This window comes from Aureobasidium pullulans (assembly GCF_000721785.1).
Source record: "Aureobasidium pullulans EXF-150 unplaced genomic scaffold scaffold_9, whole genome shotgun sequence".
Classification (NCBI taxonomy): Eukaryota; Fungi; Ascomycota; class Dothideomycetes; order Dothideales; family Saccotheciaceae; genus Aureobasidium; species Aureobasidium pullulans.
In genome coordinates, this window is record NW_021941029.1 from 720,765 (window position 1) to 747,201 (window position 26,437).

The 26,437-nt window shown below is 51.3% G+C and overlaps 12 protein-coding genes across 12 annotated transcripts; 7 read left to right on the top strand and 5 right to left on the bottom strand.

Moving 5' to 3' along the window:
- The first annotated feature begins 1,621 nt into the window (after positions 1–1,621).
- On the top strand, positions 1,622–3,821 carry M438DRAFT_345634 (ATP-NAD kinase). The gene has a single exon (XM_029905496.1). It carries the CDS (start codon positions 1,830–1,832, stop codon positions 3,453–3,455), a length of 1,626 nt encoding a protein of 541 aa, XP_029760699.1. The 5' UTR covers positions 1,622–1,829; the 3' UTR covers positions 3,456–3,821.
- A 2,281-nt stretch (positions 3,822–6,102) lies between these two features.
- M438DRAFT_273526 (DUF1212-domain-containing protein) lies at positions 6,103–8,205 on the top strand (the record flags this gene model as incomplete). The annotated part of the gene is made up of 1 exon (XM_029900644.1): positions 6,103–8,205. The coding sequence occupies one exon, from the start codon at positions 6,103–6,105 to the stop codon at positions 8,203–8,205; it is 2,103 nt and encodes a 700-aa protein (XP_029760700.1).
- Positions 8,206–8,487: 282 nt separating this feature from the next.
- M438DRAFT_345636 (uncharacterized protein) lies at positions 8,488–9,777 on the bottom strand. The gene has a single exon (XM_029905497.1). The coding sequence runs from the start codon at positions 9,763–9,765 to the stop codon at positions 8,860–8,862; it is 906 nt and encodes a 301-aa protein (XP_029760701.1). The 5' UTR covers positions 9,766–9,777; the 3' UTR covers positions 8,488–8,859.
- Positions 9,778–10,389: 612 nt separating this feature from the next.
- On the top strand, positions 10,390–11,367 carry M438DRAFT_273287 (geranylgeranyl diphosphate synthase 1; the record flags this gene model as incomplete). The annotated part of the gene is made up of 1 exon (XM_029900623.1): positions 10,390–11,367. One exon carries the CDS (start codon positions 10,390–10,392, stop codon positions 11,365–11,367), a length of 978 nt encoding a protein of 325 aa, XP_029760702.1.
- A 707-nt stretch (positions 11,368–12,074) lies between these two features.
- Positions 12,075–12,842, bottom strand: M438DRAFT_273869 (L30e-like protein; the record flags this gene model as incomplete). The annotated part of the gene is made up of 2 exons (XM_029900669.1): positions 12,075–12,442; positions 12,542–12,842. The coding sequence occupies 2 exons, from the start codon at positions 12,840–12,842 to the stop codon at positions 12,075–12,077; spliced, it is 669 nt and encodes a 222-aa protein (XP_029760703.1).
- A 649-nt stretch (positions 12,843–13,491) lies between these two features.
- On the bottom strand, positions 13,492–15,266 carry M438DRAFT_297002 (uncharacterized protein; the record flags this gene model as incomplete). The annotated part of the gene is made up of 3 exons (XM_029901929.1): positions 13,492–13,854; positions 13,911–14,419; positions 15,032–15,266. 3 exons carry the CDS (start codon positions 15,264–15,266, stop codon positions 13,630–13,632), a joined length of 969 nt encoding a protein of 322 aa, XP_029760704.1. The 3' UTR covers positions 13,492–13,629.
- A 1,315-nt stretch (positions 15,267–16,581) lies between these two features.
- M438DRAFT_273649 (Prefoldin) lies at positions 16,582–16,975 on the bottom strand (the record flags this gene model as incomplete). The annotated part of the gene is made up of 2 exons (XM_029900650.1): positions 16,582–16,747; positions 16,806–16,975. Coding segments are annotated over 2 exons (336 nt in total), but the record flags the coding sequence as incomplete, so codon positions are not given.
- Positions 16,976–17,095: 120 nt separating this feature from the next.
- M438DRAFT_365416 (alkaline ceramidase-like protein) lies at positions 17,096–18,487 on the top strand. The gene is made up of 3 exons (XM_029907793.1): positions 17,096–17,453; positions 17,506–17,692; positions 17,741–18,487. Exons 1-3 carry the CDS (start codon positions 17,364–17,366, stop codon positions 18,412–18,414), a joined length of 951 nt encoding a protein of 316 aa, XP_029760706.1. The 5' UTR covers positions 17,096–17,363; the 3' UTR covers positions 18,415–18,487.
- Positions 18,488–18,698: 211 nt separating this feature from the next.
- M438DRAFT_345640 (uncharacterized protein) lies at positions 18,699–19,607 on the top strand. Its single transcript, XM_029905498.1, has 2 exons — positions 18,699–19,055; positions 19,114–19,607. The coding sequence occupies exons 1-2, from the start codon at positions 18,759–18,761 to the stop codon at positions 19,576–19,578; spliced, it is 762 nt and encodes a 253-aa protein (XP_029760707.1). The 5' UTR covers positions 18,699–18,758; the 3' UTR covers positions 19,579–19,607.
- Positions 19,608–19,912: 305 nt separating this feature from the next.
- On the bottom strand, positions 19,913–22,045 carry M438DRAFT_274083 (uncharacterized protein; the record flags this gene model as incomplete). Its single annotated transcript, XM_029900685.1, has 1 exon — positions 19,913–22,045. The coding sequence occupies one exon, from the start codon at positions 22,043–22,045 to the stop codon at positions 19,913–19,915; it is 2,133 nt and encodes a 710-aa protein (XP_029760708.1).
- Positions 22,046–22,907: 862 nt separating this feature from the next.
- On the top strand, positions 22,908–23,249 carry M438DRAFT_335299 (uncharacterized protein; the record flags this gene model as incomplete). Its single annotated transcript, XM_029903794.1, has 2 exons — positions 22,908–22,962; positions 23,023–23,249. 2 exons carry the CDS (start codon positions 22,908–22,910, stop codon positions 23,247–23,249), a joined length of 282 nt encoding a protein of 93 aa, XP_029760709.1.
- Positions 23,250–24,366: 1,117 nt separating this feature from the next.
- Positions 24,367–26,216, top strand: M438DRAFT_274048 (uncharacterized protein; the record flags this gene model as incomplete). Its single annotated transcript, XM_029900682.1, has 2 exons — positions 24,367–24,894; positions 24,948–26,216. 2 exons carry the CDS (start codon positions 24,367–24,369, stop codon positions 26,214–26,216), a joined length of 1,797 nt encoding a protein of 598 aa, XP_029760710.1.
- Positions 26,217–26,437: the final 221 nt, after the last annotated feature.

Here is a 26,437-nt window from a genome sequence, read left to right on the forward strand (position 1 = left end):
TGTATTGGAAGTGCACAAAACCAGTCGATGCAGAGTTGGAGAGAAACATTCTTATCCTTATATTCCCCTGCTTGAGCAACATGAGTGTCTTGAACGCCAGTTCCTATCGCATGACTTTGTGCCCTGCATCGAGGTTGGTACTGGGAAGAATCGGTGTGGAGAAGGTGGATGCGAAGTTTTGCTTGTCATGTATACAAGTGCGGCCATCGCGACTTCCTTCCTACATAACCAGGCACCCGCGATACCAGAAGCGGCTTCTGAAATACGGAACCCAATCACTGTACGACTGTTCGTATCTTGCTGCTACATTTACAATCAAGATTGGCTCAAAGGCTGTCGTCTCTGATAGCTGTTTAGAATGACCACGGGGTAGGTGGTTGCCTGTCTCAGTGCGACCGCTGGTAATGCCAAAACTTGGCTCTTATGAGGACACCCACTCAACTCAAGCATGACCATTTCCTGAAGCAGGTATTGGATGATGCGGCCTTTACACTTTCGGCACTGAATCTAGAAACTAAGAACGGGATGAGCCATATCGTGGTCACAAGTCAATGTCCAAGGCGTGAACACATGGCCGAACCGAGCAGAAATTCGAAGCACGGGAGGCTCAGGACACAACTGCGCGACGAGATGTCTGCAGCTCTTCCAGAATCCGGGAAACTCAACAGGCTTGTTTCGTGTCCTTAACTTGGGCAATGGTTTGGTCCTGGTGATTCGCTGCTAAGGATGTTGCACACTCACCAAACGTGCAGTATTGCGTACAGCAAAGTGCATCGCATCGTCAGGAATCGAGGTTGGATTTGATTGTACTCACAAGTAATTCCCAGCTGTTCCACGCTGACAAAGTGGTCAATGCAATCTGCAATGCACTTTGCGCTGGCAGAGGCTTGCAGCTCGCCAATGACCAAACAAGTCGTGGTGGGATGAACCGGCCACCTGATGACAGCCACAAGCGCTCATACACTTGAACAATGGTGTTCCAAACCTGACCGAGTGTCGCTTCGGCGAGTCTCAAACCTTCCATCGAAGTAAGGATTGTGGTTCGACTTGGTGGACTTGGTGGACATGGTAATGGCAATGGCAATGGCGATGGACATTCTTTGCAGGAAGGGAATGTGCTCGTACCGCATCACGATGTTGTAAGGGTAGATCGATCCTCAAGTAGAATCAGTTGATTTTGTGGTGCGCCTTTCTAGTCTTTTGTCTTTGGTGGATGACTTCTTCTCTCGAGCCGTGTCCGAGTAAAGGTGTCGGCTAGGACAACGGTATGAATTGCCGGTATCAGAGGGCTGGGACACGGTCGGCACAGGATGACTTGCATAATAGCCAAGAAGCCGACAGCCAAACGAGGCCAGAAAGGCAAGCAAGCTCAAGACGCAGAGTCGCAGACATCACGAGTGCATCGCGAGTCGAATTGAGAGCACAGGGACAAGTCCACTCGGTCAAGCAGTTGAACAAAAATAGCCTTTCGACTCGCGGGCTTCGTCCTTGGTCGCGTGGGCCGGAGACTTGGTTAGCCCGAGCTTCGGCGTGGGGGTGCCGTCGTCGGCTCCGTCTCGCAACTCGCGAGCAAGGGTCATGGAGATGGTTTCGATTCACTCTTCGTCTCCTGTCTTCTCCAAAGGATATGTCTTCGTCTGCTTCATGATCTCTACCTGACTAGATTCTTCCAGCCACTGTTTGTATCAATTGATGTTTGCTGGATATCTTCCGTCCAGGGTTTCTTCTCCACGCGGGATCGGTCCATCTCTTAAAGCCGAAAGCCGCAGTCTTTCTAATCGTCACAACTTAGCCTGATTTAATCGCATAACTCCTCGACCTACTCGCAAATGGACGACTACCGCTTTCAATTCAGTCCGCCAGACTCCGCCAACCATTTTCACTCAATGTCGCCAAATTTGCTCAACGGACCGTCGAGGCGGGATTCGTACCGCCGCCGCAACAGTCTGCCCACAGCCGTCGCATCTAGTCCTTCCAACCAAGGGCTGGGTATTCCTACACCAGAGATCAATTCACGAAATGGTCCTTCCGCCTCAGAACTCTCGGCCGCCATATCCGAACTCTCACGAACCGGTACCCCGTCTATGGTCCAGCTGGCTGCCCTGACGAGCCCTTGCTTCTTCCACCGCCGTTTCGGAGACGCCGTCAACATAGAAAAAGTGCTGGACGAGATAAAGGAAGATGACCAACTGTCTCACAGTCGTCTTATGCAGACGGCTGCCAGTGTTCGCGAGGTCTCACGCCAATTACAACGAAGATCCACAAAGCAAGCCGTACGCAATGTCATGATAGTCACAAAGGCTCGCGATAATGCTTTGGTTGATCTGACTCGCGAATTGGCCGAGTGGCTGCTCGTCAAACCGCGTTATGGCAGCGATGTTGGTGTCAATGTCTATGTCGACTCGAAGCTGCGCCGATCAAAGCGCTTCGATGCTGACTCGTTGACTGCCAAAGACAGTCGCTTCGAAAGCATGCTTCGCTTTTGGACCCCAGCCCTGTGTTGGGCCTCTCCTGAGCTTTTTGACCTCGTCATAACTCTAGGAGGAGATGGCACTGTCCTCTTCACATCGTGGCTATTCCAGCGCATTGTCCCGCCCGTCATGTCCTTCTCCCTGGGCTCCTTGGGCTTCCTCACAAATTTCCAGTTCAACCAGTACAAGCATCAGTTAGATCGTATCATGGGTGATGCAGGTATGAGGGTAACGATGCGTATGCGGTTTACCTGCACAGTCTACCGCGCTGCTGCATCAAATTCATCATCTTCGTTGAACGCGGCCAACACCTCGGATTCAGTATGCCCTGTCACATCAAATCCAACCAAAATTGAGGGCGAGACTCATGAAGTGCTCAATGAGCTAGTCATTGACCGGGGACCGTCTTCCTACATCTCATCGCTAGACCTTTACGCCAATGACTCTCTCGTCACCCGTATTTCTGCCGATGGCATCATTCTCAGCACACCAACTGGTTCGACTGCCTACTCGCTCTCAGCGGGTGGAAGTCTGGTACACCCAGAAATCCCTGCCATCTTGCTCACACCCATCTGTCCTCATACCTTATCTTTCCGCCCAATGATCTTGAATGACTCTATGGAATTGAAGGTCTCCGTCCCCACGAAAGGCCGAGGCGGTGGCTTTGTCAGCTTCGATGGCAAGGGACGAATACAGCTTGGTCTAGGAGATGAGGTCGTCGTTAGAGCGAGCAAATACCCCTTCCCGACCGTGCTCAGCCAACCGATGGAGTGGTTTGATGCCATCAGCCGTACCTTGCGATGGAACACCAGGGCTGCTGATCAGAAGGATTGGGCAGGCAGAGATGCTGACGACAAAGACGATGAATTCGATGAGGATGGTGCTGCTAAGGGCAGCAAAGAACCCGAGTTCGACATAGACTTTGAGGACGAAATGGACAGTGTTCGGGACTCTGGATACTCTGGATCAAGCAGCACCGCCTGAATAATTCTTCTGACTTGTCAATTCAGAGCATGCAGTCAGTTCTGGACACTTTGAGGTACCTAGCATCAAGAACATATTCTCACGGACACTTTGAGGTACTTAGCATCAAGAACATTGGTGGCTTGAAGCAAAGCATGCGATTCTTTCTCTTATTTTTAGCTGTTTTGCGCAACGATGCAGATACCATAGCGGAGCAAGAATGACGTGACGAAGGGGAGTTTTTGTTTTTCTGATGACTTGCATACACATCATGAGTTGATACAGAGATAGAAGTGGCTAGAGGCAAAGAGGATGAGAGAAATTTAAGTCCAAACAAACAACACACTCGACCGCCTAGCTTTGGTGGTCCTGCAACTGTTTGATCTCACAGCAAATCTTGCACTTGCAGGAATCGTTCCTCGGGGTGGTGAACCGGATCAGTGTTTCCCATTCTAGTCTTCCGAGCGAAAGAGAAAAGGATCTGCGCCGGGTTCCCTTGCCAAGTCTTGTTTATTGACCCCGGCCTCTTGTTTCCGGGCGCAGTCACACGCAAACTGTTCTCTTTGTTTCTGGAGCTTTTGACAGCGACGAGCAAGATATGTACACGTACCCAGCAACCGGCTCGACATGGAGTTCCTATCGGTCCTTTGAGAACCACGCGGCGGGCTTCAGCCACGCCATCAACGTCGTAGCGAGATATCAACGGCCGGCAGGCAGGGCAAGATTATAGACCTGGCGAGTAAGAAATGACGAAAGCTGCATACCTATGTGCGCGCTGTCGCCATGTTCATGCAAGGAGTACGGAGTACAGCTTGGCTGTTTCTCGTGTCTAGAGGAACGGCCTTGTATGGATGGAGTCTCGACGATCGCAAGTCGTCCCAATAAGCTAGCAGAAAGTTGAACCCTGCGTCTTTGCATAATCTTTATCGCCGCCTGACTCGGTGCTTTTACCGAGACCGATCAGCCTCCTTGACGATCTGTCGATACTCCTTGTCGCAAGTCGTGCTCATTCAATGTTCAGCTTGTGGTCCCTTCCATAGATGGGAAATTGTCGACATCTATTCGTAGCTATTCGTGCGCGTTTCCTGTGAATAGATCTCAAAAGCCGTACCGACACTCTTTACCCGTACGTCTGCATGCTCGTATCGTTCGGATCCTCCCTCGCTCAGCAGTCTCCAAACTTCCAAGCAGCAATTGTGGGTCACTGATAACTGGTCTCGCCCCGTTTCGTCCATCACGACGTCGCTCTTGATATGGAGAAGGAGGTCTTTGCTGAACCCAAATGCCATCATGGTCCCACTATCCCCTTGGGGCACAATCCTCAGGAGACACCGTGGGACGGCTAGAACTACTACTTCATCTGGGAGATGTCAGGATTTTTCCCAAGAAGCGCTTCCATAAACTACCGCTTTTTTTTCCTCTGAACATCCTGACCCCTTTTCCAGAATATTTGTCTCTTGTCGCCCAGTCAAATACACACACTGCGTGTTAAGTCCGTTTTATTCCCGACCTGTATCGGTCCTTATTGCACACGTCTGCTACCCAAAATTCTGCAATAACGGTGGACCTCAACACCCCAGTTCAGTGGCGGCGCATCTTGTTTTCTCCCCATATTTTCTCTTGATTCCCATTTTTAATCCGGGGTGGAAAGACGCGTCGGTCGTCCGGTCTTTCCTTTCGACTTTGCTATTGCATCTTTGTTCGTTGCTTTCGTCGACTTTTCAAAGGTGGGGCAGCCAAACCTCACGCTTTCAGTCACAGCCACTCGCATCCCAAAACTCACGTTTGAATATTCTTTGTTTCTAATCGAGCGAGGCATCAAGCCTCTGCTCAGTGAGTAATTCCAGCGATGAGTTCAGCAAACACACCACGAATCGAGCTCAACCCGTTCGAGGATCCTCCTGAGGCCCTGGAACATGGACCCTACTTCAATTCGAATCAGTCCAGCGATTACCTGAGCAGCATGGAACCGAGTCGACCAGGTAGTGCTGGAGGCATCAGGGCAAAGGACAAGAAGAAGGTCGGCTTCCATCCAGATGCTGAAGAACCGCCCTTGTTCAGGAAACACCGCCCTGCTAGCATCACACTTCCTACGAGAATTACCCTAACGCCGCCCAGCGGACTGAGCCCTGGATTTGCATCCTCTGAGAGTCCTTTCATTTCACATTCTCGGGACTCTAGTGGAACTGGCGAGGCCTTACTATCGTCGTATCGAAGCCACGCTCCTGAGGTATCGTCTGAGGTCTCGGACCAGATCAAGGCTGCTTTCGCATCATCGTCCTCGCCGACGGCTTCCTCGCCTACCATTCCACGTATCCCTCCACGCCCTGTATTACGACGTGGCGATTCCGCGCTTTCGACAGTTTCAGACAACGACCACGAGAACACGGTGCAAGGTCGACGAGCACGAGAGGCCCACGAGCGCGGGAAAAGACTGGAATTGGACGAGCGTATCTCATCCGCTCCGGCTTCGAGAGCTACTTCACCCGCTCGGAAACTCGCTCTGCCTAAGCTCAAGTTAAACCTCAGTGACATCCCCCTCCAAGACTTCAGCCAGGTCAACGTTGAGGAAGACGCTCACGAACGCGATCCTCTTCGCCATCTTGACGATTCGGCGTCAGAAAACCTCCACGCATCGGCACACAAGCTTGTGCGTGCTCACGCCGCTATGACTCAACCAGCTCTACACATTGGCCCTTCCTCTGGCTTGGTATCCGCCGCGGCCACACCCAATTACGAACGCGAAGCCTATCTTGACTATGTCCCTAAGCCAGAACGTCATCGCGCCGGCGTCTTGGGTGCTTTGCTCAAGCTTTATAACCACGATGGGCCGTCCGACTTGGGCCATGACCGCTCCTCCAGTCTGCCACGCCCTGCTCACTTCCGTGATGGAAGCAGTGGCTTCAACACCCCGCAGCACTCACCTCCTTCCTCTGGTTACAACACTCCGATCAGTAGACCTGTTTCCGGCTACAGCACTCCTGGTGGCAGACATTCAAAACTGTGGCACTCAAAAAGTCACAGCAACTCAACCTCCTCTCTAGCTTACTTGGTCGGTTCCTCTGTGAGCGGAGGTACTCCAATCTCTGGTCTGCCCTTGGGTGAACAAGTCACCGAGAATCTACGTCAGCGTCATGAGGCCGAGAAGAGAATTAAGAAGGCTCGGAGCAGCAATGTGCTTGGGCGTATTGGTCGGCCGCGACTCGAGGAGGAAATACGCATCACCAAACATATTGCAGAAACTCTTGCCCGACAAAAGTATCTTCTGAAGCTTTGCAGAGCGTTGATTACCTACGGTGCTCCGACGCACCGTATGGAAACTTATATGCGTATGAGTGCTAGAGTCCTCGAGGTCGATTGTCAGTTCCTTTACATTCCCGGTTGCATGATATGTTCATTCGACGACCTCACGACCCACACAACGGAAGTTCAGATGGTCCGCGCTGGCGAGGCTCTAGATCTTGGGAAGCTCAGAGATGCTCACGATGTTTACAAAGACGTTCTCCATGATCGTATGGGAGTCCAAGATGCGACCCAACGCATTGAAGATATCTTCAACAAGGAGCCACCTTTTAACAATCGATGGTTAGTCGCCATGAGCGGTCTTGGATGCGCCTCTGTTGCACCATTCGCATTCAACGCTGCGTGGATCGATCTGCCCATCTGCTGCCTTCTTGGTTGCATTGTTGGCTATCTTCAGGTGATAGCCTTCAGAAGCGAAGGAATCAGCAACATGTTCGAAATTCTGGCGACCATCATCACCTCATTCCTGGCACGAGCCTTTGCTTCCATAGGGCATGGCAAGTACTTTTGCTTCTCCGCTCTCGTCCAGTCGTCGATTGCCTTGATATTGCCTGGTTGGATAGTTCTTCGCGCTTCGCTGGAACTCCAATCCAAAAGTCTTGTTTCCGGAAGTACAAGAATGGTGTACGCTATCATCTATTCGTTACTTCTTGGCTTCGGAATCACAATTGGGACCGTCTTATACGGCGCCGTTGACCACAATGCCGTCTCAACCACTAAGTGTTTAGATAACCGCCCATCCGCGATAGATGTCCATTTGCAGTACGTTGCTGTTATCGTCTTTTCCTTTTGCTTGTGTGTGTTGAACCAAGCGAAGTGGAGACAAATGCCAATTATGATGGCAATTGCCATAATAGGCTATCTGGTCAACAGTGGCTTCAAGAACAGGTTCCCTGGAAACACACAGATTAGCGCTACAATTAGTGCTTTGGCCATCGGTCTTGTTGCAAATTTGCATTCACGTTTCGGCACCAAGGTCGAGAACAAAGCTCTGGATATCTGGGAGGCACACTTGCGACCGCAAGTCAGAAAATTTCACAAATGGATCCGTGGCAAATCAACAGCAAGGCGCAACATACTTTCTAAGAAGAGGATGGAAGCAATGGAGTCTGGAAATGCATACGACAACGAAAGCATTTTTACGCCGCGCATAAGACGTGTGGGCTATGGTCTTGCGGCTGCGTCCATGTTGCCTGCCATTCTAGTACAGGTGCCTAGTGGTCTCGCTGTCAGTGGAAGCCTGCTGGCTGGTGTATCGGCCGCCGACCAAATTGCTGGAAAGATCACAAATGGTAGTACCGTTACCGACGCTGCCACACTTGAGTCTGGCGGTAGCGTCAACTCCGTCGCTTTCAACGTCGGATACTCCGTTGTGCAAATCGCCATTGGTATCACGGTCGGACTTTTCGCTTCGACGTTGATTGTCTACCCGTTCGGCAAGAGACGCAGTGGTCTTTTCAGTCTCTGATGCAGACACTCTCGGCTTGCTCTCTTCCAACACACCGTTTCCCTAATTTCATTATCTGTCTTCTGGCGTCAGCGTTTCGTCCTTGTCCGAGTCTTCTTCAGATGAGCTCTGCATGGCCAGCGAATTCCTCTTCTTCGATTTTCGATTTTCGATTCTCCGTTTTTCCCATGCACCCTGGCTATTTCCTGCGAGACGAGCATTGCTTGGAGTTGATTGTTTAAGGCATGGTCTTTTTTCGTTTTTCTATCATTCATTAATGTATTATTTTGTCGTACCGCCCCGTTATTTATAGAGGGAAGGATGTGCGCATCCCAGTCACGATGATCACGACTCCAATCATAATATAGACATAGACATGAAGCTTCCCTTCTTCACCTACCAAAACACTATTTTATCCTCTCCTTTCTGACAAGTCTCACGTGCAAATTGTGTGTTCCTGCTTACGCGAAACAGCAAGTTGAGAAGGCGGGAGTGACCAACATGTGCAGTAGATCACAAGAATGTTCCGGGCCAACAATCAATCAAGTGCGCCAAATTTAAAAGCATGCTGATCAAGAGTACCATAATGCAAAACAGGAAACAGCTGTGAGCAAAATTGCATGAACGATAGGGTATCTCTGAACACAAGGACAAGAAAGCAGATGAACACTTCGATCAGTAGTGAGCAGAATTGAACCTCGCAATCAGCTCGTTGAGAGAGCCCCTCATCAGATCCATCTCGATCCTCTGTTGCTGGACCAATTGACGAAGTTCCAGGTTTTCGGTCTTCTGCTGCTCGGCCTGCTGTCTTAAACCAGTGTTTTCGGTCTCTATAACCTCGATCCGTGTGGCGAGCGTGGTAACTCGTCTTGCAAGGCCTTGACCACCTGCGGGTGGCTCGGAGTAGATTTCCGTGCCAGCAGGTGCAATCGAGTCGTCAATGAGAGGAGGTGTGGGTGATCGGACGTTGTTAGCAGGGGCTGGCGGAGAATGTCTGCTGTCGGTAAAGGTTGCTGAGATTCTAGGTGCGTGGTGAATAGGTTGAGAAGAAGCGGTTAATCGCTTCTTCCGCCAAGCAGGTTCTCTAGGCTGTGCGGCTGGTTCTTGAGGTCGTGGATTTGATGGATGAGGCTCTTGAAGTCTTCTTATAACATTTTCCAATGCAGCCATTGGATCAACCTCTATGTTGTCTTCGGCGGCAGCTTCAGCATCATCATCATCTGAATCCGAGTCATCACCGGAAGCTGGGCTGTCGTCCTCCACTTGAATGACTTGACCAGGAATGACAGGATGTGTAGGCATTATGGTGTCCTTTCTCTTGGACAAACCCATCTCCTTGCGCAGTTTTGCCAATTTACGAAATGAAACAGTAAAGCCATCACGCTTGAGGATTTTGGCCATTTGCTGATCGGTATAGTAGCGCTCTTGGTAGTAAAGATCGTATATACGTTGTCTCAGCTCCGGAGTCACTTTTATTCGTGGTCGAATGGTGATACCCCAAGCATTCAAGTTGCGTTTCAGGGTGTTTGCAGAGAGCGAGATACCATGCTCGGTCTCGAGAGCTTGCATGACTCGATCCATGTGCCATTTTTCCTGAGTGATCCACCATGTGATGGTCTGACGATGGGCCGAAAGGTCGATGGCAGGTCGCGGCATGTTGTTTTGGGAAAAGGAGAGCTACCGGCGACGGAGTTGTTGGAGAAGTTGTCGATTTCGACGACAGCAATCGATTACCCAAAGGATCGGGCTTGGCGCACAAGACTCGGCGGACAACGGGCTTTCACATGCTCCGCTGGGCCCGGAGCGGACGGATATGCCCTCGTGCCTCGTGCCACTGCGGGCACAAAAGACCAAAGGGTCTCAATTATGACGATCGATTCATGTATTGATGACTGCCCCGCAGCTGCCTGATCATTGAAGTACTCGTATGCGTGACCTCGGACGACTGCACTTTCCCTCACATCTCGTTCCTTCTCTTTTGATACCCCGATCCGTACACATACGCATGCCTTGAAAGTCATCATGGCCCTCGACGCTCTTCCCGGCGCAATGCCAATCCCACCACGAACCAGTTCCAGCAATGCCACGACTACGAACACTTCACAACAGAATGGACTCAAGTACCACGACTCTTCCAAGTCACCCAAGATGCATCCGCAAGCACACACCTACCCACCACGACTATCCCCTCCGCCAGAAGACCCCATGCACAACATCTGCGACGACCTCATCTTCCAGGGCACGATAAAATGGTCGCAAGAGAAGGATCGCATACTGCTGGCACCGTATGACTACCTAGACGGACATCCGGGCAAGGACATACGCTCTCTCCTGATCGGTGCCTTCAACGCCTGGTTGCATGTGCCCAAACCCAGCCTCGACATTATTACGAAAGTAGTCGGTATGCTGCATACGGCCTCACTGCTCATAGACGACGTGGAGGACTCGTCTGTCTTACGTCGGGGCGTACCTGTTGCACACAGCATCTTTGGCACAGCTCAGACCATCAACTCAGCCAACTACGTGTATTTCTGCGCACTTCGCGAGCTTATGAAGCTGAACAACCCCCTGGCCATCGAGATCTATAACGACGAGCTTCTCAACCTACACCGAGGTCAAGGCATGGATCTCTTCTGGCGAGACTCGCTGACATGCCCTTCCGAACACGACTACCTGGAGATGGTCGGTAACAAGACTGGCGGTCTGTTCCGTCTGGCTATCAAACTCATGCAAGCCGAGAGCAGCGTCGCTATCGATTGCGTTCCTCTGTGCAATACCATCGGTCTCCTCTACCAAATCCGTGACGACTACAAGAACCTCTCCGACACCATCTACACTCAAAACAAAGGCCTATGTGAGGATTTGACCGAGGGCAAGTTCTCCTTCCCTGTCATCCACAGCATCCGCTCGGATCCGCAAAACCTCGTCCTCATCAACATCCTCAAACAGAAGCCGCAAGACGAAGAAATCAAGAGATATGCCGTCAAGTACATGGAGAAGACGGGTAGTTTCTTGTATACCCGTCAAGTGCTTCGTGGTCTGGCGAAGAAGGCCCTTGCACTGGTTGACGAACTGGACCGAGATCGTAACGAAGGCGAAGCGATCCGAAAGATACTCGACAAGATGCAGGTCGACGAACCGCATGTGGAGCAAGGAAGCATCTCCTCCTCGTCATCACCTTAGTAAGAAGATGCATTTATGGCGTTTGTCAGGAGCATTTGGCGCAGACACTGCTTTGGGAGGTCATGGATTTTTGTGTCGACCTAATAGGATTGATTTGGCGACTTTCCTTCTCTGCATTTTGATACCTCTTTTGACGGATACGAAGCAAGCATACCACAGCTGGAGCCTTTTTGTATAGCTTTTTCCATATTACCACCATGATGACAGTTTTCTTGTACACTTTTTTCATGTTTTCATTGATTCATTCAAGTTCGTTTTTGAAAAGGTACATAGTATTCATCTTTTTTGAAGTATGTACTCGGTGGAACCCAATCCAACAACTTTCAATTGGACGGGTCCACCGTTTTTTGCTTCTTGCTTACGCGTATCGATGACCAAAAGAAAACGAGGAACTGAGAAAATTGCATGCCTTTTTGGACCCAACACCTCTGAACGCCGCCGTAGTACAACCTGGCCCCATTTTTCCTTTGTATGCATGACTTTCGGCGAGAAAAAAGTGGGACAAACAAGTAACCCCACCATCCGACACCTTGCTGAAGTCCACGGCTCAAGCCTCCCTGTCTGAGCGCTTAGAGAGACACCAGAAGGGGAAGCAAAAGAGGACACCAGTCGGCATGATGGGGGGATTCAAGAGATCAAGAAGAAGGTCTTCATGGCTCTCGCTTGACCTTGATCTTCCTCTGCTTGGCTAGACCGGTCTCGGTCTTCTAAACCTTGACGTGCTGGCCCTGCTTGACGACCAACTTGTTGAGCTCCTTGTAAGCCTCGTCCCACTCGTCATCCTTCTCCTCACCCTTCTTGCCGGCGGTAGGGGTGACCATGACGACGGAAGTGGGGCGCTTGGTGCTGCCGGCAGCACCGAGCTCGGCGCGCGACGGAAGGAAGACGTAGGGGATGTTGTGGTCCTCGCAGAGGACGGGGATGTGGGAGATGACGTCCATGGGGCTGATGTCGGCGGCAAGGATGACAATTGCTGGTGCTGCGACCTGAGCTGTGGCAGGGTCGGCGGGTGTGGTCTTGCGGACGGCCTTGACGACCTCTTTTACACCACGCTTAAGGCACTTTTGCTTTGCGGCTGGAAGTGAGATTTGTTAGCAATTTGTCCCCATGGGATTGGGTGTTTGTTCGATCTCGACTTGTGAATCGAGCAAAGAAAAAGGCTTCATGGACTCACCCTTCTTAACGGTCTTGAGGACCTTCTTGGTGGCCTTCTCGTCGCACAGAGGGTTGGCGAAAGGAACCAGAGCGCCGAGGGGAATCGAGGCGGATGACTCGTCGGCAACAACGTCGGCATCGACGATAACATCACCGTCGGCATCGACAGCGACGGCGCCGGGGGCGGCGTCCTCAATGGCGTTGAGCACGGCGGTAGCGTCGCTCTTGCGCTTCTCCTTCTTCTCCTTCTTGACGCCGGATGCGTCGACGCTCTTGCGCTTCTCCTTCTTCTCCTTCTTTTCGCTTCTGTCCTTGGCCATTTTTGTGATGTTTTGGGTGGGCTGGTGGTGTAGTTGTAGAAGGGCAGCTGGATATAACTTTTTTTTCCTTCGCGTCGTCGAATCCCGCACACCCAGAGCTGCTTCCTTCTTTGCAACGCAGAGCTTTTGCCAAGTCTTTTGCCGACGGAGAATCCCCGATTGGTCAATCACGCTTGCTTCGAGCAGCATGTTCAACTCGATGTCTCGCACGATAGGTTTGTATTGCACAGCTTCACGCAAACACTTGAAATTGAAGCTTTCCTTCAGTCCAATCCGTTCTGCGGACGCTTGCTGCGCTTTGATCGAATTGTGAAGTATAGACGCGCGTGGACTTCGTTCACCCTTTCCGATCAAGTCCTCAATGTGGGTGGTGCAACCCTGTTCTGGACATGGAAGCATTGTTGACCACTCAAACACGGAACATTGAACATTCCGAATCATTTAAGACTTTGTTTCTATGCTGAGATGTTGTGGAGCGTCCATCTTGTACACGACAGACTCATGATGATTGATACGGCTTTTCACCACAGTCAGCTGTGTTCCGGCTGTCAAACCAACATCGTAACGGGCAAATATAAAGCGGCCAAAGTCACAAAACACCTATCCAAATATGCATTTGACGTATAGCTGATTCGCTTTCACATTTAATGGGCAGTAATCTACATTTCAAGCATATCACCTGCACGTCATTCTGCCGAGAGTGTTCCAATCTGCCATTTTCATCCCAGAGCCTCACTTTCCAAGAAGCTTTCGAGACCTCGTACTACTCAATCTAATCAAACGACATCTATCCTCTTCTCACAATCTCCGTGACCCTTATGTCCCTACCTCTACTCTTGCTTCTGTCCTTGCTCTTCCTTCTGACCCAAGCAAAGTTCGGCGCCTTGTCCTTGGACTTTTCAATAAGCAAAGGAGCAGATAGACCTTGACGACGGCGACGGGTGTGTTCAAAGAGGACGTCCGTCTCATACTTGTCAAGTTCGCGGAGGAGAATGATGTATTCCGAGTTTGCCTGGAAGAAGGTCAGATCAGTACTAGATTGCGGCAAGTGATAGGCACAAGACTTACACGATCCCATTCCCACGGCACATGGTAATGCTCCAGCGTTTCGATGTCCAAGAACTTGCGATTGATGCGAGGATAGACAGGCACATGTCCGTTACCTTGAGCGAAACCGACCGACATCATGGGAGTTGCATCAGGCAAACTGGGTGGTACCATGATTATGTCGCCATCGCCCGAATATCGATGCTTCTTCTTTTTCTTCTTTTCCTTTTCCGCCTTTTCAGGATCCAACGCGAGTTCAATCTCATGTTGTGAGTATCCCAGTTTTTCGAGGCGAGCTCTCATGACAGAATCAATACGAGCTTGTTCCTCCTTCTTTGCTTGGTCCTCTGCTTCTTGTTTTTCCTTTTGCTCGCGTAAGAAAGCTTGATATTCCCTCTCTTTGGCTTCTTCCTTTTCCTTTTGCTTCCGAAGGGCTTCACGGTAGGCTCGTTCCTCTTCTGCTTCCTTTTCACGTTGGCGATGGAGAAAATCTTCATAGGCTCTCTTCTCACGCTCCTGCTCCTCACGAGCTTGCAAGTCCAGCTTGAGTTTGAAAGCTACTTCGGCATCTTTGGCGGCCTGAGCATCGGCGACACGTTTGCGTTCGTAGTCGTCGATCACACGTTGACGGTCTGCTGCTGCGTCTTCTTCTGCTTGTTTGCGTTTTATGGCTTCGCGCTCTGCTTCGACTTCGAGCTTGAGCTTCAGGGCATTGGCTTCTTCCTCGCGGATACGTTTTGCTTCTGCTGCAGAGGCTTCTTCTTTGCGACGTTCAAGCTCGATCTGTTGCTTCAGAGCAGCGGTCTCTTCATCGTGGCGGCGACGAGCTTCCGCTGCTGCTGCGTCTCGGCGTTGTTGTTCTAATTCCCAGCGAAGGCGAGCGGATTGGTCTTCGGTTGAGCGACCTCGTGAGTGGGAGCGGTGACGGTGCAGGTGCATGTCTGCTATTTGTTCGGCGAGGAGTTGTTCGCCTAGGCGTTGAGCTCGTAGAGCGTGGTGATCGACCATTGGGGGAGGCGCCATCATGGGGACTTGTTGATGAACGAAAATGGGTGGTTGCATCATGGGCATCTGCTGCTGGAACTGCGGTGGAGGAGGCATGGGTGCAGGCATGGGCAGTCGTGAGTCCGTTCGTTGAGCACTGGTCGTCTCTTGGGTGATAGGAATCTTGTTGTGAATATGGATGTTGGTGGGATGCGCTGTATTGTGGCCTTGCGAGTGCGAGCGGTGAAGGTTGGAGTATTGTGGTTCGGGTGTGAGATGACCACTGTGTCGATATGTGTTTTTGTAATAGCGGGCTTGAGGCGGAGGGGAAGGAGGGCCCCAGCCACGACCTTCCCAGGAATCATGTTCCCAATGTTCGTACGGATAAGGCATCTTCGCAGGCTCTGGACTGAGACGCAGGTGTTTTGTCGTCGAACTTGCGGCGAGAGAGAGGTAAGATGCGTGTGCAAGCCACTATTCAGCAGGGTTGAGATAGGCGGGAGGAATGCGATAAGAATGTATCGATCTTGCTCGAAGAATGAAGGAAGGAGGAGAACGTAGGAAGGGAGATTCGTCAATCCGCTCAACAGAGACCAGGCAGAAACACACGACACCCTCTAAAGACAATGACACAGAGTCTCAGCCTACCGTATGATCGGGCGAAGAAGATGAGAATCAGGGCTGCTGACAATCAAAGGAGAAAAGGCTACAAGCGAAGGATCGCGCGTGACCGCCCGCTTATAGTGCTGTATACAAGCCGCGAGCTCACCAATAGAGTCCATGGCTGCTGCATGCCAAAGGACATGATGCCTGTCGCGGATGGAACGCCTTACCGCCTGTTAAGCCCCAGGGGCTTGGGTATAGGCCGACTTAGAATTCGGTCAAGGTGCTTACGAAAAGGAAGACATGACTACGGCTTGCAGCTTCTTGCCCTGTCTCGTTTGTGACCAACCGGTCAGATTGTAAATATTTTGTTGGCAGGAGGGGGAGGGATGGTGTTCACCCCGCTGACTACTGCAGCTGCCAGCTGCTGCAGACGGCGGTTGGCGATCTGAGCTCCTCTCGCATGTGCCGCGCGCGTGTGTTCAATTCATGTCTTGAAACTGGCGCGTCTTGCTGCACTGTCAATCATGTCTTGATGCTTAGTATGGTTATTCTCAGCTGCAAAGATAATTTTGTCGTGTTGGGACAATTCTCAATCTGAGAAAGGTATTCGAGCGAGCTGATTTTCGGAACAACACACGGAGGTTAGAGTTGGAGCTGAAGGATCATCGGGCGTCAAAGTGCAGCAATAGACTGCAGTAGGATGCATATATAGATTGCTATAATAGCCGCAGGATGCGATAAGACGAGTTAGGAGAATGATCAAGATGGTGTAATTTTGAGGGGTGCACATCTTCTAAGCTTCAGTCTGCACAAAACAGAGTTCTGTATAACTCAAGTTGTGCGATCTGACATTCAGGCATGTCCTTGAGGACTTGTCGCCCCAGCGCGAGAGGTACGCTCTCGAAGCCACCTTGACGAGGGCTGCATGTTCGAGATTACCTCTTTGAAGCGTCTCCCGTCTCGACTTTTGTTCGTAAATCGTTCATGACAGTTCGGGGCAGAGCATGCCTTGAAGCGTGGAAGCGCCTTTTCATCAACGACTCTGCTGGCTGCACTCGAGTTCGATGATCTTCTTTGAGCGAGGGATGTTCTGTCAAAGCTTTCACCTTCCACCGTTCTTGAAGATGGCATCCAAGTGGTCCTTGCTGTTCTTGTAGGTCGTCTCCAGGTAGTGCATCTTCTTGTCCAGGCCCTCCATATCCTTCTTGATTGCGTCTTGGTCCTTTGTCAAGCGGACCTTGACGTCGGTCTTCGGGCTTGCGACGAACCTGGGAATGCAAAGTCAGAAGAGCAGTCCCTCGTGGAAGGTAGTGTGTGCAGGCTCACATCTTTCCGACACCCTCATAGACGTTGGCGTCAGATGGCAGACCGTCAAGCTCGGCGGCAGTCAATTGCAGCATACGGGTCTCGCGGTTTTTGCTGTTCATTTGGGTCTTGACAATGACCATTTGTTGCTGGCAGAATTGGGCCTTTTGCTCAATCTCGATCAGGAGCTGGACAGGACAAGTCAGCGCATGCCATGTCGTATGTGGCAGAGAGTTGTATCAACCTTCTGCAGCTCTTCCGGGCGCATTTGCGACATGTTGGGTGGACGTGTGTTTGTTGTATGGACAATGCCTTCCTGTCCCAGTCGGCTTACAGAAGTTCAGCATGTGATTGCCCGGCGGCCGGTTGACGACACGCGGCTTGGCACTTTTGGTCGATGAGCGAGTTCGTCGCAGGAAAGTCTGTCGACTTCCTTGTTTGTCCCAGGTTTGCTGCTCCTTCTCTCCTTCCTTTATTCTTAAACTTCCCGAGTCGCTCTCTTTGCTTTCTGTTGGTTTGGAGTTTCTGAACCCACTCGACTTGGACACATTCGCTCGAACAGCTTCCGAAGCTTCCGTCATGGCTTCCATGTTACCATCAATACCGTACCCTCCCTCCAGAGATGGCTACTGGAGCCCCGTAACCTCTACACTTAATTGGTGTGAGGAGGTTCGTCGTATCTATCCTTGAAAACTCGATCCTCGAGTCTGACAAGGCCCAGGACTACTATGCCACTATCTACTCGGCCGAGATTGTCAACACCCTGACCAACCTCCTCTTTGTCTGGCTGGCCTTCCGTGGTATCAACAACTGCATTCAGAATGGTCATGACCAGATCTTCCTCGTCACCTTCATCGGATACCTGGTCGTTGGAACTGGCAGCTTTCTCTTCCACTCGACCCTGAAATGTCAGTCTTCTGGACCAACTACGTCACAGGCTTGCTAACTCTTTGTAGACCCGATGCAACTTGTCGACGAACTCTCGATGATCTACACAACGTGCCTAATGTTCTATGCAACCTTCTCGCACAAGCAGAGCCGCTCAGTCCGCATCTTCCTCGCCCTGTTTCTGGTCGCCCTGTCAATCTTTATTACAGGCTATTACCACTATCTTGGTGATCCCGTCTTCCACCAGAACATGTACGCACTCTTGACAGCAGTTGTCCTGTTCAGATCTATGTACGTCATGGAGCGCGACATCCGCCCGAACCCGAAGGCCAGAGAGGCAGCACGCAAGAGCATGGGCAAGCAGAGTCTTCTCAGTGAGCAGGAACAACAGCGCCAGGACGACAGAGACCGCAAGATCCTCAAGACCATGTGGCTCATGATTGCCATGGGATTGTCTATCTTTCTGGGCGGCTTTGGTATCTGGACTTTGGACAATGTCTACTGCTCCCGTCTGCGCAAGTGGCGCCACGAGGTTGGCTTGCCTTGGGGTATCTTCCTTGAGGGACATGGATGGTGGCATCTCATGACTGGAACCGGAGCATACTTCTACATTGTTTGGGGAGTGTGGCTCCGTCATTGCTTGAACGGACGTCAAGACGAGTTCAAGCTAGTCTGGCCCAGCGTCTTCACATCGCTGCCTTCGGTTGTAAAGATCAATGCGAGCGAAAAGAAGCAGAACTAGTAGTTTCTGCTCAAGCTCAACAGCGTAGATGAGAACATGATATAGAAAAGATATGAAAGTATTCCGCAAGGACTTGTCGTGCGGTCGAAGTTATTAAACTCTAGTGACATGCAGGGTTCCTAAAGGTTCAAGGGTCCCGTCGATCAGTCTTGTCGCTGCTGGCCTCGGAGGTGGACGGTTTGGCCGCATTCGAGAGGGAAGTTTTTGCCGAGGGTCACCCATGATCGCATTTAGTTTTCCACCACCCACAAGGTCCCACCTTCTCACTATACCATCGACCGTCTCAGCACATCATGTCGACAATGGCAGCACTTCAGCTATCACGCCAGCTTACACTGCGCACAATGCGCTCACCCCAAACCTCCCTTCTCACCCGGTCACTCCTACTCTCCCGCCCCGCCAGCAGCAGTTCCAAGCCAGCACCCAAAGGCCGCCTACTCGAGAAGCCCACACGCTTCAATCCCCCGTCCCATCCTGCACGTCTGCCTCGCCGAAACAGACAACCTGCCTTCCAAGTCCCCTTGAGTGCAAAGGAACGCGACCAACAGAAGAAGAAGCAGTACCCGCACATGATGCCACCAGAGGGCACCTTCTTCCACTGGTTCCTCACGAATCGCAACATTCACGTTTGGATCACCATGGTAAGTCCGACCTCATCACACACTCTGTCATTGAACAGAAACTCACTGCATTGTCCAGTCCATCCTCATATCCCTGGCCTTTTTCACCTGGCTGAACAATTTCCTCGCCAATACACCATACCTCGACCAACTGCCCGCAAACAACATGTTCTTCTCCCACCCGATCGCTTTCCTCTCCCGCTACGCAGATGTCTATAAACTGCACACCGAATACATCAGCGCCCAAACCGCAGAACACCGACGCCAAAAAGTGGAAGATGTGAGAAAGAGAGCAGAATTTAGAAAGGCGCATGGGTTGAACGAGGGAGAGGGCATTTTCGGTGGGTGGACGGCTAGAGGGGATGGGGAAGTTATGGGGACGGGGGCGAAGGAGGGCGGGGAGGTGGTTGAGAGGCAGGGACAGAAGGAGAAGGAGGTGCTTGAGGCCGTTAGTGAGAAGGAGGCTGCTCCTGCTGATGGTGAGGCATATACCGATTTTGAAGGTAGGAGGAAGCCTATTAAGAAGTGGTTGGGTATTTGGTAGAATAGGGAAGACGCTGAGGACAAGGAGGGCGGGTGTAGTCGATGAGTATATGCAATTGTACGTTATGAAGTGTCTCTGCTCTGTTTCTCCTGCACCTTACAAGACGTGTTAAAGTCGTGCTATCATACATGATTGCATTTCAACCAGCTGGCCATGACATATTACACAACGTAAACTTGAGCTCCTCCATAGTGGTATACTCGCTGCTTCTTACCCAACAAGTCTTTGCACCACAAATAGAAAATGTACAACGATCAGTTTTCGCATTGATAAAGCTTCTTTGCATTGCAATGGGTTTTGGTACCACAGGGACTCTTCTCCCGCATCATGCGAGCTAAACGATATACTCCTCCCCGCCAGCCATCCTGCCAAAGTCCAATTTCATCAGCAGTCTATCCACACCACCGCCACGCCACACCTCGAAGCCTGATTCTTGAGTATCAAGTTGGAGGTATCTAGCTGCACCCAGACGCTCGTGGTCCAGTTGACGTAGCCTTGCAACCACGTCTTTGAGTGCCGTGTCTACACGCTTGCGGGAACGGTCCAACTCGCGTGCTACTTCTGCTTCTTCGTCGTCGAGAAAATCTGTTCCACCGACGCCGAGGCTGGATGATTGTTGCAGTCGTTGTAATTGGCCAAATAGAGCAACTAGGGCGTCAATGTGGGTGAGCAGGTCGCGAAGAGCGCGTGTGTATGCTGCATCCGTGAGTAGGATGACATATGATAGCGCAGCAAGGAATGAGCGATGAGCTCGTCCTAGCGTTTCGGGATCGTGATGCTGTGATGTAGCCCATGAATAGAAGGTATCCCAAGAGCTTGTGATTAGCTCGCCTTCGAAGTATGCTGTGGTCTCTGATAACAGAAAGACAGCTGCACTGCATGTGGCCCAGACTTTGCGTTGGGAGGTACTGCGAGAATGTGCTAGTTGTTTGGCTTCAGCACTCAGACGAGGAGGATTTGCGGCTGCACGTCTAGAGCCAGATTCTCGCCATAAATTGGACAGACGCATGTGTGCACGTCGGAGACTCAGGAGATAGGCGTTGAGCGCTGCGTACCGGTCCATGTCGGCGCGTGAGATGAAGAGATCCAATGGTGAGCGAATATGCATTGTGAGTGAAGTCGGCACAGGAAATAGAAGATCGTTGAAAGATGTGCTGGACAGGCTCGCCGCATCCAAGGCTGTACCATCTGAGGTTGATGGTCTTGCAGCAGCTCGTCCCTTGTCAATCTCCAGTCGCATGTTCTCGCGTGCAAAATCTAGCACATCGTCTTCAAGGTCCTCAGTTTGTAATGATGTCAAAGCCTTCCATGTCCGTGATAGCGATTCGTTGACTTCGCCTTCTTTCATCATGACACCACGAAGATCTCTTCCTGATGGTTCTTGCATGTATCGGCCATGCTCAACTCGTCTGGCATCAAGTCTTTCTTGAGCTTCGGATATCAAGAAGACTGCAAATTCACCTCGGTCCAGGAGCAGAATTTGACGGAAGGTGCTAAGCACAAGCTTGATATCATCTGGTGGAAGCAGGCGCTGCAATACCTTTTGTGATAGGGATGAGCGTATTGAGGATATGGTGGTAGAGAATGCAGCAGGAATTAGGGGAAATGATAGCGATGTAAGAGACTGAAGATGTGCATTCAGAAGAGCAGCATCCTCATTACCATGCGCAATTTGTGATGCTGATGAAGCTTGCGTGTGCTGTTTGACTTGATGTAATGATTTTCCGACGAACAGCAAAGAGCTTCCGGTCTGTCGTGAAACGAATTTGGGGAGCAATTCACGTCTCAGGACGTACGATGGAGGTCCCTCGGAAGATTCTTGCACCGTGACGAAGAAGTCTTCAGCACCGTGACTAGGAAGCAAGCCGTACAGCAGCCACACAGACACCTGTTTCAGCCATGCCTTGTCAGCAACACAACTCAACTCGGTTGCTGCAGTTTCGATGTCCGGAAAACCTGTTTGCAGTTCTGATCTCAGATGATCAATAACCCCAGCTCCAGTCGCTTGGTCAGGTTTAGTTGCGTCTCGTGAATCTAGAGGTTGAATGAAACATGCAAGATTCCAATACCATTCCATGCGGCGACTCCAATCATCAAATTCGCCAACAACTGCAGAGAGAGGTACGATGTTGTATGCACCGACTATGGCAGTGTCCTTGGTCAAAATCTGCCTTTCAACATCAAGGATCTTCTCTCGGAAGCGGGCAAGATGGGTTCGCAGTAATGAAGCAGCTATAGCACGACAGATGGTCGAAGGATGCTGCGATACAATTCGACTTGCATGGTCTCGAATTTGACGATGCAGACTGGCGAGCTTGCCAACCGTCGCCAATAAAGCCGCTTCTGATGATGACAACAGTGGAAAGTCTTTGTCTACAAGGGCGTCACCGGATCGGCCGGACGGTCCAGTCGCAGGGAACAGCGGCGAGGGATGGCCGCTGAGGGCGAGCAGGACCTCGTGGAGCATTGCAGCTGCACAGTTCGAGAAGCCAGATGATGGTTGTTGTTGTTGGTGGTGGTATCTGCACCGTGCCGACCGGACTTGGCCTTGCGCGTGTGAAGCGAGAGAATGAGCAGACCCAACAACTCAAAGCGACACATGAGCTCTGGTTTCGGGATGATCACCCACGAAGCGTCGCAATCATGCTGATGCTGATGCTTGGAAGCAGTTGGATATTATTTACTTTTTCTAGAAGGAAAATCAACTCGCGACGCGTGCCCAGAAAGCAGGTTGGAGCTGTTTCGCACAGACCGCATGGGACCGAAAGAGCCTCGGTTTGGATCAGCGATCCGTCTGGGGAAACACGATAGTTCATCAGAGTGGCATCCTTGAAGTGCATCACGAACTGCTGGCATCTGATGGATTCACAGAACACAAGATCCGAAAGTCAGAGACACGCAAGCTGTGCATGAATGTGCTTGGTCCAGACCACATCAGCCTTCTGCGGGAATAGAAGCGTTTCCAACTTTGGACCATCACGGTCCATCAGCAGCGCCATCGGCTCTCATGTGGGGTAATGACGACGGGTTGACTGGGTCACTGGGCATTGGACGAGGGCACGCCGCACTTGCCTGCCCTGGATCACGTCTATCTTTGTTCTAACTTCTGCCTTTGACGTTCAAACAGCTTCGCTTTCCTCTTTCTTCCCTCCTTCATCATCGCACCTGAGTCTACCTTCACTGAGAGAACCTGAATTGCACTCCTATATCACAGGTACGAAAGGCTTCCGTGGCACCCCGTCGGCGCTGTCGATGACTGACAGACCACTCGTCTTAGGTCACCCACCAACAACCACCTCAAGAGATCTACCGTTACACCAATCGCCAAAATGCAGGCCGTCAGACAGAAGATCAAGAGAGCTCTCAGCATGCACGACAAGGAGAGTGAGTAACATCCCAACGCAGCCGTCTTTCGTTGGACCCCGCTGACCCCACTTGCGACAGCCAACTTCGATGAGCATGAGGAACTCGATGAGGAGACCACCGGCCACCTTCACAAGCAGCTCGAGGAGGCCGAGGCCGAAGACTCCAAGTACCCTCAGGGCAGACCCGGCTCTTTCCTGAACCGTCTCATCTCGCACGGCAACAAGAAGACCGAAGACCAGATCGCTGCTGAGATTGCTGCCGGCCCCAAGGCTTCAGACACTACCACAGCTTCCAAGCACTCATGATTTAACGACCACCAAGACTGAAGTCCGGCGACATTCTACAGCGCATGATTGCTGCATGCACATACCTAAGATGACAGTATGGGTTTAGTTTAGAAGCAGTCAATTATTCATATCTGTATGTCCGTTGGTCAATGAGAGCTTCTTTCATATGCTGTACTTTTTGAACCGGGTCAAACGTGGCCCTGTGTGACGTGCCGCGACACGTCCTGAAAGCTTCACGCACCTGTAGTAGCACGTCCCGGTTATTCAAGAACTTGTCTTTCTGACCATGTGGCTTCTATTCCACAAGAAAAGCAAACGGACTTTTTGACACAGCCGATCGATTCCTCCGGACAAGAAGTTTATACTCAGATGATCTACACCCACTCTCGCGCGAGCTCTCCGTCGGATGTCGTTTGTCCGACAAGACGATAGCCCCAATGTAAGTCATCTTCAGCGGTGAAAGATGAGAACGTGGATCAAGACTCAGCGCCAACATGCCGATGGGCAGTCATCGCTGTCAGTGCCTGTCAGTCGAGGAACACATGTTCCTAGAGGCATGCTGTAGTATTCCAATCACGGGCTGGAGACTCTAGTTGCCGCAAGGGTACCAGCAGTCCTGACTCTATGCCACCAGAAACATGACAATTCATCGACTGCTACAAATCATGGTGCACGCTGGCTGTCAAGCGAACCAGGAATAATAGACGAGCCAAAGCCGAAAGTGGAATGGAGCAGATCAAGTTTGCAGCGGGAGGTGGCATGCCGCGCCGGGAGTTCAGCGTCGCACATCTTCGACTTTGGCTGGGCCCGGTGTCTTCGGTCAGCTCGCCTTGACGTCTTGGGTGCGACTGCTGTTTTGGAGTAGCAGAGGCGCGGTTGCCTCGTCCACTGTCTTTCGTTAATCTTTCTGCCCTTCTATTTCCTGCTTTGTACTTCATTCTGTCGCTCATTGGCCTGCCTCCTGAACGATTCTCTTCTTCGACCTAACGTTAACCAACACGACCTCTCCGATTACTTTACAACGATAATACTACCCTCGGTCAAACTCGAATCCTTTCTCAACTGAGACGACCCAATTCCTCCACTCGCAGTCTTCGAATACATCTTCTTTATGCAATAGTCGAGCGTCTAGACAATGACCAACAATGCCCCTACGCGGCGCGCACCCAGGGGCAACGGCAACACTGAGCGTGCGCCACGCGCAAAGAGCCCGGGAAAAGAGACGGCGACAAGACATCGGCGGTCCGGGGAGAAGACAGTAGCGGGACGTTTCCTATCGCTCTACACTCTCGCCGTAACGGCCGCGACGCTCCCGTCCGCCCTGGCTCAGAGCTGCATTCCTCTGACAGACTCGTCCGAGTGCCGTGCTTTCAACACGGCCTCTATCTCAACCGACAGCACCCTTACTGGGCTATTCCCATTCCTTGCCAATGTTACCGACACTTCTTCTTTCGACACACAACTACAACAATACATTTCCAATGGCTTCATTCAGCAGAGATATTCTGACCTGATCGGCTGCTCAAGTTTCGACTTGTCGAATTCGTCCGACTACTATGCACGCTACACATCGAGCGTGCTCTGCAATGCCATTGTTCAAAACTCCATCTCCGCATGCGATTTGACTGGCGATGCGACTCGCCCTCTGTGTGCCAACACCTGTGTAAGATACTGACCTCTGGAAGCCTGATATCTGGTTACTAACTCTCTACCCAGGCCGAGTACGCAGAGAGTGAGCAAGCCATTGCTGCAAGTGACATTTGTGGCCAAGCAAGCTCGAATGCTATCAGCCAGATTCGCGCTGATTTCACCAACTGTGCATTGCCTGCGAACTCGTTGTCCGGCTCATGCATTGCAGGTGTTACTAATGAACCCAACAATTGCGGCTTCTCTTCAAATCTAGTCAATCTTTGCTCCTACTGTGCTGCAAGCTCGCCGAATGCCACCGACTCTTGCTGCGTCTATTCCAATACCACGTCTCGATGCGACAATGTCGTTCTGCCTATCGTCGCTACTTCATCCATGCAGCCTCTTTTCACATCAACTTCATCTGGTCCATCTTCAACTGCTACAAGATCTCCTTCTTTTACCGCATCTCCAAACACAAACAAAAGGAAGGGGCTTTCTGGTGGTGCGATCGCTGGTATTGTGATCGGATCTTTACTTGGCGCTTTTATCCTTCTTGCGCTTCTGATCCTGGCATGCATCTTCCTCCGTCGTCGAAAACAGGCAAGTCCAGCAGCCAGTGTTTTCAACCAGCCTGTAAGGTCTCGACAAGGCCCTGCGCCCCCGGCCATGGCATACCGTCATGATGGCGCTAGTAGGAGCCAAAGCGACAAAATTGAAGCTCTTCCAGGTGGTCGTGTTGCTCGCATGACTGCCTTGGAGGCTGTCTCAAGCAGCTCAGAACGTAACACGCGCTCGCCACCAAGCGCAATCGATTCTCCTCCAGACACGCAGAGAACGCCACACTCACGCACTGCTGGCCTTGATCCTCCCCCCAGACGAAACGGATCTCTTTCTAGTGGATCACTTCTCGCTTTTGGCACGTACGACAGTCCTGCCCGTGACGGTGTCTCCTCACCGGAAGGCACATCCGAATCGGAACAGCTCAGCTTTTTCAAGGACTATTACTCGGAAGATGACATACACCCCGGCGATCTCGTCTCCTCGCTTTGGGCCTACCAACCTCGTGCTGCTGATGAATTCGACCTCGAACGAGGCGATATGGTCAAAGTTGTTGGTATATGGGATGATGGCTGGGCAACAGGTGTGCGCGTTAGCATGCGTGCAGAAGATTGGAAAAGCAAGGGCAAGCTGCAACGCGACAGCGGTATGAGCAGTGGCGAACAAAGTCCCGAAGAATACGGTCCCGTCAAAGCCTTCCCACTGGTATGTGTATGCCTGCCTCAGCACTGGCGTCGAACCATCGAAGGCGATTCAACCGACATGGGCACGATAGACGACCGGCCTAACAGCCCGTAGAACGACGTTGTCCCTGTTTATTACGACTAACAAGCATACCCTTCAGAGCACATTCATGTCCCCTTTTTGTTCTTCTCGATGTTTTTTACCCTTCAGCGCTATACCCCCGACCTGTTTGAGTCGCATATTGTTAATCTTCTTGTTTGGCCTCACTTCTATGGCGGTTTCTTCTCTTCTTCTCGTCCAGCGCACTTCTGTAGCAAAGCTGTGGTTTATTTGGA

What these genes read in the sequence shown, in the direction of transcription:
- M438DRAFT_345634 (XM_029905496.1), top strand. Translation starts at nt 1,830, where the DNA reads ATGGACGACTACCGCTTTCAATTCAGTCCGCCAGACTCCGCCAACCAT.
- M438DRAFT_345636 (XM_029905497.1), bottom strand. Translation starts at nt 9,765, where the DNA reads ATGGATCGAGTCATGCAAGCTCTCGAGACCGAGCATGGTATCTCGCTC.
- M438DRAFT_365416 (XM_029907793.1), top strand. Translation starts at nt 17,364, where the DNA reads ATGGCTTCCATGTTACCATCAATACCGTACCCTCCCTCCAGAGATGGC. An exon ending in CACTTAATTGGTGTGAGGAG is followed by an intron (nt 17,454 to 17,505) that starts GTTCGTCGTATC and finishes GACAAGGCCCAG; the next exon opens with GACTACTATGCCACTATCTA. An exon ending in CTTCCACTCGACCCTGAAAT is followed by an intron (nt 17,693 to 17,740) that starts GTCAGTCTTCTG and finishes AACTCTTTGTAG; the next exon opens with ACCCGATGCAACTTGTCGAC.
- M438DRAFT_345640 (XM_029905498.1), top strand. Translation starts at nt 18,759, where the DNA reads ATGCGCTCACCCCAAACCTCCCTTCTCACCCGGTCACTCCTACTCTCC. An exon ending in TTCACGTTTGGATCACCATG is followed by an intron (nt 19,056 to 19,113) that starts GTAAGTCCGACC and finishes TGCATTGTCCAG; the next exon opens with TCCATCCTCATATCCCTGGC.